The sequence below is a fragment of the Rattus rattus genome, chromosome 1, assembly GCF_011064425.1.
Source record: "Rattus rattus isolate New Zealand chromosome 1, Rrattus_CSIRO_v1, whole genome shotgun sequence".
Lineage (NCBI taxonomy): Eukaryota > Metazoa > Chordata > Mammalia > Rodentia > Muridae > Rattus > Rattus rattus.
The window spans coordinates 247,819,943-247,838,868 of record NC_046154.1 but is presented as its reverse complement, the minus strand read 5'-3'; the positions used below and the strand labels follow the sequence as shown (position 1 = coordinate 247,838,868).

At 47.3% G+C, this 18,926-nt stretch overlaps 1 protein-coding gene across 1 annotated transcript; it reads left to right on the top strand.

Moving 5' to 3' along the window:
* Positions 1–3,661: 3,661 nt before the first annotated feature.
* LOC116890145 (lymphocyte antigen 6B-like) lies at positions 3,662–6,815 on the top strand. The gene is made up of 3 exons (XM_032890879.1): positions 3,662–3,753; positions 4,709–4,828; positions 6,594–6,815. Exons 1-3 carry the CDS (start codon positions 3,684–3,686, stop codon positions 6,809–6,811), a joined length of 408 nt encoding a protein of 135 aa, XP_032746770.1. The 5' UTR covers positions 3,662–3,683; the 3' UTR covers positions 6,812–6,815.
* Positions 6,816–18,926: the final 12,111 nt, after the last annotated feature.

Sequence of the window (18,926 nt, the reverse complement as noted above, 5' to 3'; positions counted from 1 at the left end):
ACAGAGGTACGCCGAACAGGACAAATAGCATTCAGTCACACAGAAAGACAATCAAAGGATTAACAGACAAAAAAATTGAAGTGCACACAAAAACAAAAAACAAGCAGCCACCGTGAGATCACCACAAAACTGAACTGATTCAGATGGGAGCTTCCGTGAGCTCACCAACGACAGATGAAGGAGAGCGGATTCCACATCACTCTTCCTTCCCAAGGGGACACCAAAGACAGATGAAGGACAGCAGATCAAAAATAATGGTTCAGTCAAAGGTGCCTTCTGGAGGCCAGCCAATATCAAACGCTGGCCAGTCCAAGGAGCAAAAAGTCTGCCACGGTACAAATTGTGTGCTCTAGCAGTCCAGTGGTCTAAAGTCAAACTCAGGAGTCCCATCGTCAAAGTTACAAGTAACACAAAACAAAGACCTAAAATACACAGACAAAGACAACTCTAGATAACAGAAATCTTCTCGCAGGAACTAGCTGACCATAAAGTTAGATAACAATCTTAAAAGCAATCTTGAGAGATAGGAAGTTTCTCCTTGTGACTTTTCACTAGTATTCTCCACATTTTCCAATGACGCCATCCTTGCCCCCTTGGATTGTGGCTTCTTACTTTAAATACCCCTTCCCCGAGCTACTGGGGGTCGAACTTCTCTGCCCCTGCGTAGGATATGAGTCTCGCACTGGTTCATATCAATAAACCTCATGTAAATTACAGCAAGGACAGTCTTACGTGAGTTCTTGGGGGGGTCATGTCATCCCAAGACTTGAGTGAGGGTCTCCCCGCTCTGGGGGTCTTTCAGTCACAGTAGCTTCCCAATTAGATGCTTGCATGCGTACTCCCTGCCTGCTGCTTACTATAAAACTTTGCCCCATAGACATTCAGGGCTCCACCACCCCACCCCAAAACCACCCTGCGTGACTGTGGTGCATTGTGGGATTGAGCTAGCTTGAATAGAATAAAAACCCTGCTGTGATGTGCATCAGATCGGCTCCTGTCCAGATTTTTGGGGATCACTAACATTTCCTTGGCACTACACTACTAATTTCTGCAGAATAAAGGTTCTTTTCCTTTGCTTACTACTTGAGTCTGGGGTCATCCTTCAGCGATTCTCGGACGCCATCCTGAGGTAGGGATAATTTTGCCCAGGAGCCCCAGCAATGGGGTCAGAGGAGCAAAACGACGACAGGTATGTGATAATAGACAGAACTCTATAGTCACAGGGGAGGACTGTCAAATGGGGTTCCAGCCGTTACTCCCTCTTGCTCTCCTCCAGCCACAAGTGGTCTCAGGAGATGCTAGAATGTAGAGGAAACAGAAGGTGAACTGGCAGCTGAGACCTGGTTGTCCCTTATTGGCTTGGATATTATGCCTGTTACTGTAAGTGACCTCACCCATCATCTATCTGTTAAAAAACCCATAAACTCATTTGGTGATAAAAATTGGAAGGGCTTGTCACTTGGATCTGCCACGGATGCCCTGCTTGTTCTCTGCTGCTCTTTCCTTGACATAGACTCTTTTCTATGCCTGGGCCAGCATGCGGGGGAAATTACAGAGAAAACTTTCCTCCCTGTTCTCTTCCTCCTACCACGGTGGTGTGTGCTGGGTTATCCAATGTTGCTGGCAAACACGGTCTGATCGCATCATAGATTATAGGGTAACAAGGACGGGATTTTTGTAATGGTGCTAGGGTACAGGCCATAGAAGGTAACAGAATTTTAACAGAGCCACACCATCTTGTATGAATTCTGGAGTGATGGCACCGAGGCTTTGAAGCAGTCCTCAGGTTTGGTAATCATTACCGAAAAGGCCAATTCCCCACTGCTCCTTCAGAATCCTGCCTTTGGCCTACAGTGTCTCTCTTTTTGATTGATCTTCCTGCATAACCCAGAACATCGACACTGGAGTTGAATGTACATGTGGACCAGCCAGAAATGGCAGGAAGAATGAGACTCTTGTTTCAGCCCTGTGCCTTCCATCAGGAGAATCTGCCCGATGTTCCCTGAGCCTCTGGCTACGTTTTCTTGGTAGCCTTGCCTGCTTAAGTGAATGCACTCAGTTTCACTGATTCTGTGGACCATTTTGGGACACAGTTGTCCTCTGAGCATGCCTGTCCTTTGCTATGGCATCCTCTCAGGATGATTTCCAGTTCAGGTCTCTTTTTGTTTCCAGCCTTCCTTCTGTAACCTGTATTAGTCAGTGCCTTGTAGAGGCTTAAGTGGGGCTACTCACTGAGCTCTAAGCTCCATGGAGTTAGGGAACTCAGACTCTGGCTTGATGTGGGCGAAAGCCCAGGGCTGGGCCACAGATGTCATCACTATGTGACTCATTAGTAATGTTTTAACTGTTAGAATACTATGCAACATGGTGGTGTCATAAAGGCCAGGGAAACTCATGTCCTTTGTGGAACACATTGGACTCGGACCTCATAGGTGTAGGGACAGGGAACATATCAACTGGAGCAGAAGGATGAGCATGTGGCTGCTTCAAGGAGACTTTTGGGCAGCGGAGTCACTGGGGTCATTCATCCTCTGCACTGGGGTCATTCATCCTCTGCATAAGACTGACTTGTGTCATGAAAAGCATCTCTGGCTCTAGCTTCCAGATGCTCATAGCACCCACAGCCCCAGACATCACCCAAACACATCAGACCCTGCTTAGTAACTTCTACCCCAGTTGCCAGTTAGTTCTTGGCCCAGGACTCTCACTTTGTGGATGCAACACGCTGTTAGGGGCCTGCTCACCAGACCTAGTCTCCAACTATTTGTCAGCAGTTTACCTGCTTAGAGGAAGGAGGGCTGTGGGCTCTGAGCCACTGCAACCCATACCCCTATTCAGAGACAGGAAAAAGGCAGGTAGTGGTGGCAGAAGCAGCAGCAGCTACCGCACACCTTTGATAGCTATGAGTTCGAGCCAGCCTGGTCTCACCGAGGAAGTCGTAGGACAGCCAAAGCCACACAGAGAAACTCTGACTCAGAAAATCCAAAACATAAAAACAAACAAACAAACAAAAACAAAAACCAAAAACCCGGAAAAGTTGCTTCCTCCCTTGCTTTCTGAACGGTAAGCACAAGTCAACCAAGGCCCCTGCCTTTCTGCCCTCTTAGTTTCCAGCACCAAGATCCCTCAGCAACTGCGTGGTCTTCCCTCTCCAACTACTGTAAATCTGGCTCCCTGAGCTAACGAACAAACCTCAGTAACTCTTAAGCAATAAACATTTGACCCAGGAGGAAGGGCTGGTTATCCCTAAACCAGCCCTTTTCAGGATGTCAGATGGGAGGAGCTGAGGGAAAGTAAAGTACTTATATAAGTCTTCATCTGTTAGAATTTTCCATGGTGCCTGCAACCTGGTCACAGAGAGGAAGTAAGGAGTGGTGTCAGGAGGGAGCTGATAGTTGGCAAGCACAGGGAAGAGCCTCCTGATAGGGCTGTGGGAGGCAGTTTGGGGTTAGGAAGGAAAAGATGGGCGGGTGGTAGATAAGAGATGTAGACAGACATCTATTCCTTGGAGAAAACTCTGTTTGTGTGTGTGTGTGTTTGTGTGTGTGTGTGTGTGTGTGTGTGTGTGTGTGTTGGGGGGTTGGATTGGATGCCTGAGCTGCGTGGGAGCCCTGGGACGTGATTGGAAGTCTATTAACTGGATGCAATTTCCAAGGTTTTCTCTGTGCACCCCTTCTCCGAGGATGAACAGATCTTGCACTATGAAGTCCTGTGTGCTCATCTTTTTCCTGGCCCTACTGTGTGCAGAAAGAGGTGAGGTGGAAAATGAGAGAGGGCAGGAGGGTACACTGGAGATGGAACCAGGCCTCTGGGTGGTGGGCACCTGCATTTCCACTGTATGCCCAGTGCCTGCGGTGTGCTGGGGTCAGGGGAATGGGGACTGGCTTGTGGTGGGTGAAGCCTCCTGTGCTGGGGGGCTTCCTGGGTCTGTAAACTGCCAGTGCCTGCCTTGCAACCATCACCACATGCCAGAGGGACTCTTGGAGAGCACTAACCTCTGCCACAAACCCTGGCCACCAGAGCGACTCTACCCTGCTGCCCTTGCCTCCCAGTCAGGACACTGACTTGTGTACACACAAACTGGCAAAGGCTTCTTTTGTGGCCAAGTTGAAAAGTCAAGGGATTTGAAATCCTTAACTCTTGGCATTTGACTTTTTCTTATGCCCCAGCCCATGCCACATGAGGCCGAAATACTAGAATTTCCTTACTTTAAGAGTTTCTGAGCTCAAATACACCTATACATCCAGTTATGTCTGTATTGCAGGAAGCCTCAGCGTTGAGCTGGACTCTGGGAGGTTCAGTGCTCAGTCATGCTCCAAGACCCAGAGACCAGCTCTGCAGGTTTAGGGTGGGACAGGGCAGAACAGCCCTCCCCATCTGGCAGCCCCCAGTACCTACTTATACACCCATTCACTGCTTCAGCAGACGTTTGGTTTCTATGCCTTCCCACTATGGTGGCTGTCTCTAAAATACCTCTTGAGGTCCAGGTCTCTCCTGTGGGGCTGACTCACTGAGACAGCAGCACTGAGCATATTTGAACGATTGTTGTGCTTGGTTCACTTTTGCTTTTGGTGGAGGTGACTGGGCAGTAGTGTCCTTGCTGTGTCCTAGTGGCCAGCAGCTATGTGAAGGAAAGACATTGTAGAGGAGGGGTCTGGGCTAGGAAGGGCATGCCCTAACCCTCCTCATGTATTGGCTTCTTTCTCAGCTCAGAGCCTAAAGTGCTACAATTGCTTGGGGGTCTCATTTGATTATATCTGCTCATCAACTGCGACCTGCCCCTACCCTGATGGAGTCTGCGCTATTCAGGTGGCAGAAGTTGTTCTGAGTAAGTTCCCTGTAACCTGTGTAAATATGGGTGGGGGAGGCTTGTAGGAAAAAGTCTGGGTACATGTTCTGGACCATGGTTCCCCTCCTTCCAGGTAGGTACCTCCTGGGGTGAGAGTGGGACTCCTGCAAAGTGAGGACTGCTGAGGTCCGAGGAAGGTCTGGGGTGTGGATCAAAAAACCTGTTGGCATGCATGGTGTTCATCACCCCTCCCCCTCTGTTGCCAGGGTAGCCATGTGTTGCTCCTACCCTTCGGTTATATCTAGGGCCTCGCTGTCAGACCTGGAGAGCTGGAAGCATTAGTGAGTCTTTGTATATAGTGAAGGAAACTGGAGCTAGGGCTAAAGGATGACAGGATTGCTGATAGAAGGGAGACCTTAGGACATTTCAGACCCTTCAACGCCCCAGTTTCCGACATATCCTCCAGATAGACAAGGCAAGAACAGCCCTACCCTGCTCTGCAGTTTCCTGTTCCTGACCACACCCTGCCTGTCTCCTGAAGTAGGTCTCCTAGATGTAACTTCCCAGGGAACTGCAAGAGTCTGAGAGGCTGGTTGCCCTTTTTGCTATGCCACTGAGTGATCGTACACTGTGCTGTGTCTCTGTGGGGTGTATGCGTGTGTGTGTGTGTGTGTGTGTGTGTGTGTGTCTGTGTGTCTGTCTGTCTGTCTGTCTATAAATGTGGGTGCATACGTATGAATGTATGTAATGTAACATAATGTGTGTGAAGGTCAGAGTACATCCTTAAGTACCATTCCTTAGGCACTGTCTACTTTTGTTTAATACACACGAGTTTTGCTTCTCCTGGAACTGGAGGTGCAGAAGGTTGTTAACCACCATGTGGGGTCTGAGGCCCAAACCCTGGGCTTCTGTAAGAGCAAGAAGTGCTTTTGAACTGCTGAGCCATGTCTCCAGTCCCAACCACCAGGTTTTGGAGACAAGATCTTTCACTGGGACCTAGGAAAGGAGAGGAGGGAGGTGGCAGAGAGCTCCCAGGACCTCCCGATTCCCTCTCCCCAGCACGGAGATTATAAACATCACCCTGTGCTTGGCTAGCTATTTATATGGTTGCTGGGAATTGAACTTGGGTCCTTAATGCTTCCATGTGTCAAGCACTTCAATGACTGAGCTGCTTCCACAGCACATTGCATGTAAAGACACATGTGCACACACACGTGGATGTGCATGCGCTGTGGAGGTACAAGTGTAAGGGACCCAGAAGTTAATGGGAATCTCCTGTGGCAACTATTTTATTTACTGAGGCAGTGTCTCACACTGAATTCAAATCTTTCAGGTTCAGCTTGTCTAGCCAGTTAGCTCATCTCAGGGAATCCACATCTTTGTATTTTAAGCACAGAGATACAAGTAGGCCACCATGCCTGCCCAACTTTTGATGGGCTCTAGTGACCAGAACTGGGAGAGCGGAGGTCTTCTGCTTGTGTAAACAAGCACTTTATGCACCAAGCCTCCTTACCAGCCCATAGTTTTGATCTTTGTTTCATTTGTTTGTTATTTGAGGCAGGGTCTCACTCTAGCCCAGGTTTGCCCAGAAACCCCCATGTAACCCAGTGTGGAACGGAACTCATAAAAATTCTCCTGACTCAGTTTTCCAACTTCTGGGGTTATAAGTCTGAGCTACCATGTCTGGCTTCAACATGCCTTAGAGACAAGTCTGGGCCATCCAGGCCTGGTGACATGTGGCCCATACTTTGGGGTGCTCTGTTGTTCCTGCATAAGAAGTGACTCACTCCCTAATGTCTTGCAGACTCTGTAAGAGAGAAAGCGAAGAACCATATCTGCCTTCCCTTCTGCCCAACGAGTTCTCAAACTGCTGAGATCCTGGGTACCGTTGTCCAAGTGAATACTTCCTGTTGCAATACAGATCTTTGCAATGCAGCAGGTCCCACAGGAGGCAGCACCTGGACCATGGCAGGGGTGCTTCTGTTCAGCCTGGGCTCAGTCCTCTTGCAGACCTTGCTGTGATGGACCCTCCAAGGCCACGCCACCCTTGTCCTTTTATCCTCATGTGTAATCACTCCTCCCTGGAGCCCTCTAGTGATAAATTCTGAGTAATAGAAACTCCGAGGTGGGGTAGGGTGTGGAACACCTTGTTTCAACTCTATAGCCCCTGCTGGGTAGGTGCCCCACTCCCCTCTCTAGGGCTTTCAGATCTGTAATTCCTGGAATGCCATTGTGTTGTGGTTTGCTGCTCTTGGCCCTGGAGGCAGGTGGACAGTACGGGGACGAGACAGAAACTCAAGGCCCTGTGCCACCACCTCCATCCACACATAAAAATCTGGGGTCCTGCAGGGTTCCCACACGTGCCTCTCAAGGTCTATTTAGGTCCAATAAACTTCTCCGAGCCAAGATCTCAGTTTTTCTTTTACTACACTGTGTCTGCTGAGTCCAACCTTCCAGTTCACACCTCTGCCCTTTGTGCTACCCGCACTAGGTAGCTCATGTTAGCCAGCTGAGACTGGGGAACCACTTGGTATGGGTGGGCTTCCCTCAGGGCTGATGCTGGAGGAAGAAAGAGGGGGGATGAAGAGCACTCTGCTATATCTGCACAGGCAAGGTCTCTTGCTTGTGATTTAGCTGGATTAGACGCCTATTCTCTGTGTTGTGAACACTAGTGACTCTGAGTCTTCTTTATGTAACCATTTCCTGAGCCACTTTACTCCCCCAGCCCACACCCATTGGTGGGGATAGAACCCAGGGCATCATGCATGTGAAGAAGCACCTTCAAGCCACACACGAGCACAGGTCACCTGCAAAGAGCACTTGCTTGCGGTGGGGAGGTCCAGAAGAAAAGTCCTTAATGGAGGGTAGTGGCTTCCGTGTCCAATTCTATTAATCCAGAGGTAGAAGTAATTTCCTGCAGGGACTCATGGCTTAGCTCAGAGTGACCAAAGCCTCACACTCCTTCTCCTGGAGTCCTAGTCTATATTGAATGCCCCCAGTGTAGGCCTGATTTGACATATTTGCAACCAGCAATCCATCATTCCTTTCTTTTTAGCGTTGAGATCTTGCTGTCCCAGAGGCGAGCAGAGCCTGTGTAGTTAACATCACAGGAGTTCTCACGGATATGGACAGCACCCTGGAAACTTGGGTGCTATGGACATTATTACCCCCTGCTCTTGGAGGTCCTGAACATCTGAGATTTTGTCAAGGTGAAGATCCTTTAAAGTAGAGTCATCACTCAACTAAGGAAGCCCTTGTCCCTGCAGCCTTCTCCCCTGGGACAAGCACAGATCCAGGAATGTGGCCATGGTGCTTGTTGGGCCATAAAACTTGAGTCATGTCAGGGATTCTGGAACTTTCTTCTATATTCTCCCTTGATTCTGTTGCAGCCTCTTCTGGCCTCTGCTTCTGAGCTCTGGGTTTACAGGTATGCATTACTGAAAGACCCCCAGAGCAGGGAGGCCCTCACTCAAGGTTCAGAATGACAAGACCCGCCAAGAACTCCCTTAAGACCATCCTTGCTGGAATCACATAATTACAAACACTGCAAGGGGCCCAGAAGGGTCTGACAAGGGGGCGAAACACTGCAGGGGACCCAGGAGGCTCTGAAAAGTACCCTACTGTATTTTTTTATTAGGCAAGTCCCACTATATCATTTTTTAAGCAGCGCCTGCTTAGGACAGTTTGTGTTATCAGACCTCTTTCCCGTCTCTGAAAATTCTGCCAGTCTTAGAATTTCCTGTCTTAGGCAAGGCCTGGTCCCAAAGAGTTGCCCATCTTTAGCTAACTCCTTCTCACTCTGGCAGCTGGCACACTCCTGTAGCATCCTGTAGGAAAAACACATACATGCCCTCTACCCCATATAAAATACCTGAACAGGATCATGCCATATGTCAATATGTGGGGCCTTCCATTTCACCTAGGCAGAAGTATGCCTAGTTCTAGGGTGCCATAATTTGAGCCCAATTTGGGCAGAGGGTTTGTTTCCTACCAAAGAGAACAACACCTGCTTAGTTGCTGCCCAGGACTGGAGTGCTTTTGGCACATGTGATAAGAAGCATAAAGCCGACTACAGCAGTGCCTTAGGGCCAAAACTCAGAGGGCCATAGCACTGAGGGCCATTGTCAAGCTGTTCCTGTATCAAAATTTAGAATTCCCAATTGTCAGCAACTACTCCAGAAAGTTTACCCACTGTGCTTGCCTAACAACAGATTGATGGGAGGGCAATTCCAGACACTGCAGACACAGTGGCAGCAATGGCTGCTACAATAGCAGCGAAAATGCCAAGGTCTTTCCTGAGACAGTTCAAGATTGGCCATCCTTCTCTGGAACAACCAGTAGGCAATGGAACCAGGTCTGAGATCCGCATAACCAGAGCAGAGTTCCCCAGTCTCCAGCAGCTTCATGCAGATGTCATTCCTGTGAAGCCACAGACTGCAAAATGGCAATAACAATCAGAACAGCAACAGCCACCAGGGGAATGAGGAGGGGCAGGGGTAACGGCTGGAGTACGGTCTTTTCCTCCTGCATGCAGCAGTGCACGCAGTGTGGAAGTGCAGGCCATGGTGGGACAGGTCATGCAGCAGCGGTAACAATGACTGCAGCAATGCCAAAATCTCCATGCACACAAAAGATGAGGGGGAATCCTCCATCTTCCTCCAAGGGCACAGGAATGACTCCAGGAACTCAAACCATGAGAGATGAATCTTCATGCTTCCACGATCAGCATGTCTTACCAGGCACTCTGGCAGCTGGCACACTCCTGTAGCATCCTGTAGGAAAAACACATACATGCCCTCTACCCCATATAAAATACCTGAACAGGATCATGCCATATGTCAATATGTGGGGCCTTCCATTTCACCTAGGCAGAAGTATGCCTAGTTCTAGGGTGCCATAAACACTCAGAGTTCATTGGCATCCAAATTTTAAAATTGAAATGAAAAGAGCATTATTTAAATAATTGTATAGCATATGGGGATATAACTCCCTTTTTATTTATTAAGATATTGTTAAGGTATTATTTACTAAGATAAGTCCTCGAGGATTAACACTGTTATGTGATACAGGAAGAAATTGAGGACACTGAGCACTTGTATTTATAATTTGACTTGTATACCAAATTATTGTCTCCAGCATTATTATTTTGATGATATAAAAATGAGATTGTTTGACTAATTTTTCCTATGTAAGGCCTATAATCTGCCTGGTATCATTGCCCTCCCTCACTAAGGGGTCCAGGCAATCCAGTTTGAGTTCTTAAATGGTCTATAAAGGAACAGTACTTAGTGCTCTTAACCACTAAGCCATCTCTTCAGCCCCTCACAAGCTTTATTTACCTAAACATAAGCATTAATTACAAATGCCAAATCCTGTAAATATGGTCCAGATTCAGTCTTCCTAGAAATCCCAGAGCTGGCAGGGTGAGTCTTGGAGTTGAGAGCAAGCAAATGGAGTCTTCCTCTTATCCTGAGGGTGTGCTATCAACTTCATTATCATTTCCAAAGAGGTCAGTATGAGTCTATGGTTTTGCTTAGTTGTCTGAGCCAGAGCACTGAAAGGACAGTGAATTGTCAGACATTCACACTGAAACATCACTCACTGATTTCATGTAGAAAACTTGCCTCTGATAAAGCATAAGTAATTGTAAAATTTGAGGGTTAGCAGTACCTAAAAAAGGAAAAATTTTTTAATCAATTGTAAACCACAAGCCACAAATTGGCTATAAGTATATGAATTGAAAGTTTGATTTTTTAACTTTTAAAAAACAGCGGCTACAGCATGTAATTCAATAATCTGTGCTGAAGCAGGGGAAACTCTAGAGAATAAACGTGTGCTCCAATTATATATGTTGCCTTCTCATTAGATGAACCATCTATAAATACAGTAAGTGTATTTTCTATGGGCTGCATGCACAAATTTACAGGAAATACAAAAGCAGGCATAGAGTAAAATTATTAATTTTGCCTCAAAAATTTGTATATGCAATAGGCCAAATATCAGTATTTTGTAATAACCAATTTACTTGTTGTTTGGAATAAGGTATGTTTCACCAGGTTCCTTTTTAAAATACTTCCATGACTCTAGCCTACAATTCTGTATTAACACAACAAAAGCTTTATCTCCAATGAGGATAACAAACAAAGGCTTAAGTCCTCTGGTAAGGTGAGGTACTTAGCCAATTAACATATCCTTAGAAGCTTAAAATTAGTTTCAAATATTAAAAAGGAATATTGAATCTTTTCTGGAGCAACAGCTACTCCCCAAATATTAAAGCTCATTGTGAGAGTATGGTTTGTAGTGAAAATTTCCATATACACTGGAAGATTCAAAGTTCTATCTTCTTACATTGAAGCAGCGACAAAATTACATAATATAGGGCTATCAGCCATTCTTTTGTAAAATTTTTTAATGATATCACTTCATGGGCTCTCTAAAATTATAAGCAAGCTCACCAAATGAAAACTCACAATTGCCAGGACATAAAAAAATTGCATGAAAACAGTCCTCTAAACCTGTCTTGAAATGGCAGTTGGAGTAAGCAAACAGGGTGTAATGCTCTCACAAGTTCCAAAACCTCATCATTCCTTCATAAACCCTGTAACAATCTCTACCTGTTTGATTTTTTTCTTAATTACAAGTAAATTTGAGTTAGCCAGTGTAACACTGGCAATCCTTATCCACAATCTTTAAGTTCTCCTTGTAACACCAGAGCACAACCACAACTTTGGAAAGCAAAACTCAACCTCCAACAAACAATCTAGCCTCCAAAATCCAGTCTCCAAAACACCGACTCTATCCTTCATGCTACAAAGTTTGACTGCCAATTCCTACATATGAACACACGATGGTGCGGTCTCCAATACCTCAACAAAGAGACATTATCCTAAATTCTTTTAGAAGCCTGGTTTCTAGGATAAGAATTCCATAAAAATATTATCTCAATTTAGACCTGTTTCCCTAGGTTGCCTCAAGCCACATGTTGTCTAGAATGGCTCCATCCAAATTACCAGTTTTAAGCCCACTTTCTGTTACCAATGTTAGAATTTTTAACCGTATCCAATAACTCAAAAGCCAATAGTCCATAAGCGAAGGCATGCAGAGCATATTTATACATTTAAAACCAATCAGAAACAAAATTGAAGCGGCTACTCATATCTTTAATATTTAGACCAAACACCATTTTTACTTTTTCTAGCTGTAATTTTAAGAGAAGCACCTTGTCACCTGCTATGTATAATAATAAGTCAGGGATTTTTATCAGCTCCTGTAGACACTTAGCCCCTCCGGGCAGCTTCTCCAGCTGACCTTGGCTCCTAGCTACAGGTGCAGAGCTCCAAAGGCCGATTGAAACTGGTTTTTATTCATTTGTTCCTTTTTTGAAAGGAGTTAAAACCAAATCAAGGTGTGAACCACCAGCAGATAAAGTTTTTACCATTTTTTCTTTTGAACATGAAACATAAAACATTTAGGCAACAAGAAACAAAAACCACAGACATAAACTGACAGACATGGATAGCTTGATGCACCAAGGACAGACAATAGACATAGAGGGAAAAAACTAGATGGTGTCCCACCAAAGGGACCCAGATATCATTTCTCCAATAGGAGCCAGCAGAGAGGTAGGACGTCTCCTGCCTTCCTTCTGTCCCTAGGAGAGCTCTGAAAAAGTTTCCTTCTCTTTCTCCAAAGCATCCAAGAGTCCAGGAGGACTGTTTTTCCCAAACCCATTCTTTCTCATGTCTAGGGTGTAAACTTTCTCTAGTCAGGGTCCAAAGACTAAAACAACTCTAAAAGAACACATATGCAAAAACACTTTACCATTACTTCGTCCTTTTTTTATTACAAGTTTTACTCATGCTAGCCCAAATCACCGAGGCCTTTTCTAGCCCATCTTACCCCAATACGTCCCCCCTTCTTTGCCAGCCGGCTTCCTGGGACAGGGTGTTAATGGGACATCCTAGACCTTCCTTGGCACCTCTGTAGGACTGCCGCTCTCATGAACCCTGTCTGCTAATGGCAAGTCTCTGAAGATTGTTGACCAGGCCCTAAAGGACAAGGGTGCCAAGGCTACCTCCACTCAGAGGAGAGTGGTCTGAGAATATTATGGAGACACCATATACCACACTCCATCCCAGGCCTGGGCAGAGGCCAGAGAGTCCTACCTGGTGCTACTGCAGTCCCTGCTCCCCGCATTTGCTCTCTCTCTCTGAAGGTTCCCATAGTTCCCTCCCTCCTCTAAACTTCAGGAAATCAAAACTCAAATTCTCAGCCTCTCTTCCTCTTCCCAAAAGTCAGAAACCAAAAGCTAGCTCCTGTCCTCGTCCACCTCCACCAACTTACTTTCTCCTCTCTCCCAGGCATCTGTCTGTCTGTCTGAAGCCAGTGGTGCCCCGCCCATGGTCAGTCTTAAGTAGGACTTGGAGTCTAAGCAGGAAGGTGGGGTGGGCGTTCTGCCAAGTGAAAGCTCCGTTCTGAATAGTTTGGACTCACCAAACACACAAGTCAGACTAAATATTTCCCGGGGTGCTCAGTTCCCACAGAAACCCCCAAGTGCTCCTGGCATCCTCCTCTTGCTCACAGGGTCAGTGTTGTTAGTGAGTGTAATAGCTCTCTCAATGTCTGCTTGCTACCAGGGGATTCCATTGACTTGAAAGCTGAAATGTGCTCTGACTGCTATGATAGCTTCTGCCAGTAGGGGGGCGTGTGGCCCAGCATGTAGCCGGGGTTTAAACCACTCTACCAGTGCCACCCTCCTGGGATAGGATTGGTCTGCTTTCTGCCCAACGCTGTGCCTGTCAATAAATTAAAGGGACAATGGTGGCCTCAACTGATAAAAGAAGAGAGTAAGGGTGGCACATCTAGCTCCCGCTAACCATCATTTGATGCACAGCCACATGCCAGTCCCAGCCCCTTGACTAGAACAGATTCCCTTCAGCCCTCACCCATACAGCCTTTCCACCTACTGGGCAGATGACTGAGGCTCTTGGTCTAATAATTCCATTTTCCATTGTGGGTCTGTGTTTCCACCTTCCCGCTGGGGTGTTGGAACACTGCCCGTGGAGGAAAAATGCAGGGGCGCCAGGCATTACTTACAGCTGCTTGCTGGGGTGCCTGGCTCATGGGACTGACTGGTCACCAACAGGTTACTCAGGGGAGGCAAAAGATGGTCTAAGATACGGGTCCCACCCCATGTTTCTCCAGGTGAGCAATGGCAGGGGCTGGGACAGAGGCTGTGCTCCTCAAACTCCTGGGTACCCAGATGCCACAGAGAACCTCAGAGTTGAGCATGGGGTTCATATCCTCCTGTGTACCCAGAGGCCACTGAGGGCTGTAAGGAATCGGGAACAAGGGCCGAGGGCCTGAGGGTGTGTGTGGGTGTGCTGGGGGATCCGCCTTAGCTCAGGGTGAGTGCCAAGAGTGTGGAAGGGCCTTCTGCTAGAGATTTAGGTGCAGCTTTCCATGACGAGGGCGCCCCCTCATGGTAGTTCTTGATGAAGGAGACAGTCATTGCTTGTCCAAACTGCTTTATTCATGGCACACGGAGCTGCATATAATTTACTCAGGGTGAACCAGAGACTAAATACCTTTTGTATTGCTTATTGGCTAAACCACTTGGAGACCCTAGGTACCTCATTAGCATAGAGACCTCTAGGCTCTATGTTATGTGACCAGTTGTCATGGTCCTCTTAATGGGGTGTCATGGTGTCCTCTAGGGCAGGAATCTGGCCGGGAGTTAGACTGAACTTCTACCGTTCTTTTTTTTTTTTTTTTTTTCCGGAGTTGGGGACCGAACCCAGGGCCTTGCGCTCGCTAGGCAAGCGCTCTACCGCTGAGCTAAATCCCCAACCCCTTCTACTGTTCTTAATTATGAGTTTTCTCGGGGTTCTGAACTTTGTGATATCACCTTACCAGTTCTATCCAGCAGCCCAATACCAAACCCAAGGTGTGCTGAAATGGCACCACACCCATGGGTGGTGCGCCCAGAATTCTAAATGAGGTGGATGCACTCTTTAATATGATTTGAAATAATAGGAACAGAGCCCTACAACTTTATGAAAAGAACCTGACATTCTTGTTGCCCCCTTTTCCCTCTCCGATATTCAATGGCTAATCAAAAATCACTCCTTCCCTGGTACTAGTTTAATAAGATTCTCAGGACAAATTGATAACCATTATCCCCATGAAAAATGGGTCTCTGTCCTCCCTGTGTTGCCATGGCTGCCCCCCAAAGCCCACAGTTGAAGCCCCCTCAATATTTACTGATGGGGGAAAGAGGGTAGCTTCATGAGTAATACACTACTCCCCTGAGGATGAGCCTCCTATGCTCGGATTCAGAGAGCTGCCCCACAGCTCCTCCAATATAAGGAGCTATATGATATCTCTCTAGCCCTAAAGGAAGTCAAGGGGCCCCTCAACCTTTTTTCAGACAGTGTATATGCTGCTGTCAGTTTGCTCCCCTGGCTGTGAAGAGCCTTCGTCAAACTAGACGCCAACCCACTCTCCCTCTCCTTATGCAGGTTTCCATCCTCCTACAGGAAAGAGCTTCCCCCACCCCCAATGTGAGATCTCACAGTCCCCTGCCACTGAGGGAAATACCCTCACTCACCAAACCACCTCAACAGGGACATTCATGGTCTCCACTGAGCAGGCAGACCAATTCCATTCACTCACACACAAATAAAAAGGGGCTTCATGCTCACTTCTCCCACATCGCCCTTGCTCAACCCCAAAGGATAATAAAAACACGCTCCTCTTGTGCATCCTCACTACCAGCCCAGCTTTACAAATGGTGGGCACCGGTCCCTGAGGCCTCAAATTCAATGTCTTATGGTAAATCAATTTCATCCATATCGTCAGGTAGACAGGAATATGTTTTTATTACCATAGGCACATACATATCATATAGGCTACAGCCCAAAAGGTGGAAACTCAACAAAGTCATGCTCTTCACCTCTGCCATCATGTGCATTCCTTAAGAGAGAAAAACTGAAAATGGCCCTGCCTTCCCTAGCTCTCAATTCTAAACCTTCTGCATATGTTGGGAAATTGCCCGCCATACCCAACAAACCTCAAGGCCAAGGAATAATAGAAAAAACACATCAAACCCTAAAAGCCCAACTTTTAAAACATAAGAGAACCACCCTAATGTACAATTAATGCTACCCATGACTGCACTAAACATATTTAACATCTATAAGAACTCCAAACACTCTCCTATCTCCCTCCATTGACACACACCAAAATTAACCACATCACCTCCTAGTATGAAGGCGCGATCCTTTGGATGGGATTTGGAAAGACCAGTCCCTCTCCTTACAACTGGGAGGGGTTTCATTTGTGCTTTCCCTCAGGACCAGCCTAACCCTGTCTGGGTTCCTGCCAGAAATGTCCAACACCACCCCACCAACCAAGATGATGGCCTGCCCCTTGCTGGCAGATCAAGGACAGAGGAGGAGGAGGCAGAGGAAACGCCACACCCAAAGGAATAGCAAGATCTCCTGAAAGGACATTCATGACCTGGTGACTGCTGCCTGGCCACGAGCCCTCCACAAGCCCCTCTCTCCTCTCTTCTTATGACTGTTTTTGTCATCCTTCATACGAACTCTGCTCCTGCCCAGCCTCTCCCTAGCTTTCCCAACACCTACCATTGGAGATTCTTTACTGGAGAGACCTACAGCAGACACAAGAGTCATAACAAAAGCATAGGAACCCAACATTGCCCACTCGAAGGATGTCAGACCAGAATTGAGATCTACACCCAGATTGCACCTCCACTCCACCCAGTCCTTTCCTTTGCCTTCCTTACCGGAATTCAGGCCAATGTCTCCGAGAGTTCTCCATCGATGGAGGCTGCAATACTGGAGCTGCAGAATGGAATCCACCAGCCACAGCGACACCAAGCTCACCAAGATTATTACTCATTTTCCATGGGATGAATGTTGGCAAACAGGAGTATGGTACACTCTACCCTAATGTCTGTCCCAAATACCCATAGCTGACTTCCATGTCTCTCATGAACTTTTCCCTTCCTCCAAACCAGTCTTTGCCCATGTTAATATTCTTCAGCAGGAAAATCAGTCTCAGAAGGAACTACAAGCTACCCTTTTCCTGGCTACAGTACATTCAATATGCAGCTGACCTCCTTCCCTTAACCACCCACCCCAACTCCTCCCAACATTCTGCCTGTGTTTCGCTCTCCTGAGGCTATTAGCAGCCGTTCCTATCAATATTTCCATTCATGAACCCCATGGACCCTCGCCTGTGTGAAAAGCACAGGATATTCCTCTCTTCGACATAAAGGAGGTCGTTTCTTCCCCTTTGCCTTGCAGGACCCTCCTCAAAACCCCATCTTACAGGCTCCTGATACCTTCCCATCACCAAATCCGTATGGGTTAAACCCCTGCTCTCCTCTGGTGCAAAGGCCCTACAGGTTTCCGAATTAAACCCCCGTCTCCAGGCTCCTGCACTCCTGTAATAATTGTTCCCCAGGTTTGTCTCTATGAACCTGAAGAACTTGCTTTGTAGATGGGAGGGAGAGGGAGGGAGGGAGGGAGGGAGGGAGGGAGGGAGGGGAGGGGGAGAGAGAGAGAGAGAGAGAGAGAGAGAGAGAGAGAGAGATCTTCATTCCTCTGCTTGTTGGACTGGATCTTGATGTCTCACTAGGTGGGACAGGAACTGCTCAAGCAGCCCTCATCCAAACAGCATTTGGGCGTCGACGTCCAGGACAATCTCAACCAAGCAATGGCTTCCATTCCAGACAAGCTTGAGTCCCTTCAGTGCCAGGTAACCTCCTTAGCAGGAGTTGCTCTCCAAAACCGGAGGGACCTGCACTCATTGCCTGCTGAACAGGAAGGGACTTGTGTTCTGCTGGGGGAGGAATGATGCTTGTATGCTAATGATTCTGGGATAGTAGAACAAGATGTGCAAATGCCCAAAGAGCTCCTGGGGCATCTTCAGGTGCTCCCAACACCCCTTCCCCGCTTGGTATTCTAACCCCTTGGCACCTTGGATTCTTCCCCTCCTTGGCCCCGTACTAGCCATTGGAGCCTTGGTTTTTTGGCATCTTGTCTCATCCAGTTTCTAAAGCAGCAGCTGAGAATCGTTGCAAAGATAACTACCAATCAGGTTTTGGTTCAGTACCAGGCTGTTCCCAACACAGAAGACAGTTATGCCAGTGACACCTCTGCTTTATAAAAACGGAAATGGAGGAGTTGTGGGGCAGTGTCCTGTGCCACCAGACAGAACTGGTAAAGTTGTAGGATAGTTCAGAACCTTCATAAAACTCGTAATTGAAAACAGCAGGAGATGCCTGTCCCGGAGTATGTGACCAAGACACCCTACTAGGAGGACCAGGGCAATCAGTTATGTACAGATAACACCTGAAAAGTCCTTCCCCATGCAAATAAAGCACCCCTAACTGAACCAATAGGAAGCACCTTCCCACCTCATCCCCAAATGTTTATAAAGTTCCAGTCCACAAGGAATATGTGCACAAGTTATTTCACCAAAGATTGTCTGAAGGAACCTGTGGTGTTGAGCTGTAACACTCCATGGAAGTTTCCTTAAGCTTTCACCACTGGATCTGGATCCGCAGATCCCCAACATATAAGGCGGGTTTGCTTGACCACAGACACTACCTGGTCAGTGGTTCTGACTTCAGGTCTAGCTGTCCTTGGCTTCTGGCCACCTGTAACCAACTCTAGTGTAGCCTGCCTTACTCTGGCTTCCCCTTGGAGAGCAGTAAAACTTTGGTCATTCTGGCCGTGCCTGAGACCATTCACTCCCGCTAGCTGGGCTAAGGTTCCCCACTAGCTGTGCCCTGGTACACAAACCAGCATTCCATTTTCCAAATTTCTCCCGTGGTCTCTGAGCTGTAGTCATGGTCCCTCAGAGTTCTGAGTTTGCACAGATGTCGGCGCCTGCACCGACACGGTACTGAGAATCGAGCGAGAGCCTGTGGGATTAAAGAAACACACACACACACACACACACACACACACACACACACACACACACACACACACACAGAGGTTATTCGTGTCAAGCCAGAAGAGGAAGGGCATCCTGTAACTTTATTCACCAAACTATATACCCCAAGTACACCAGGTAGAAAATATCTGGGAAGCACAGTGGG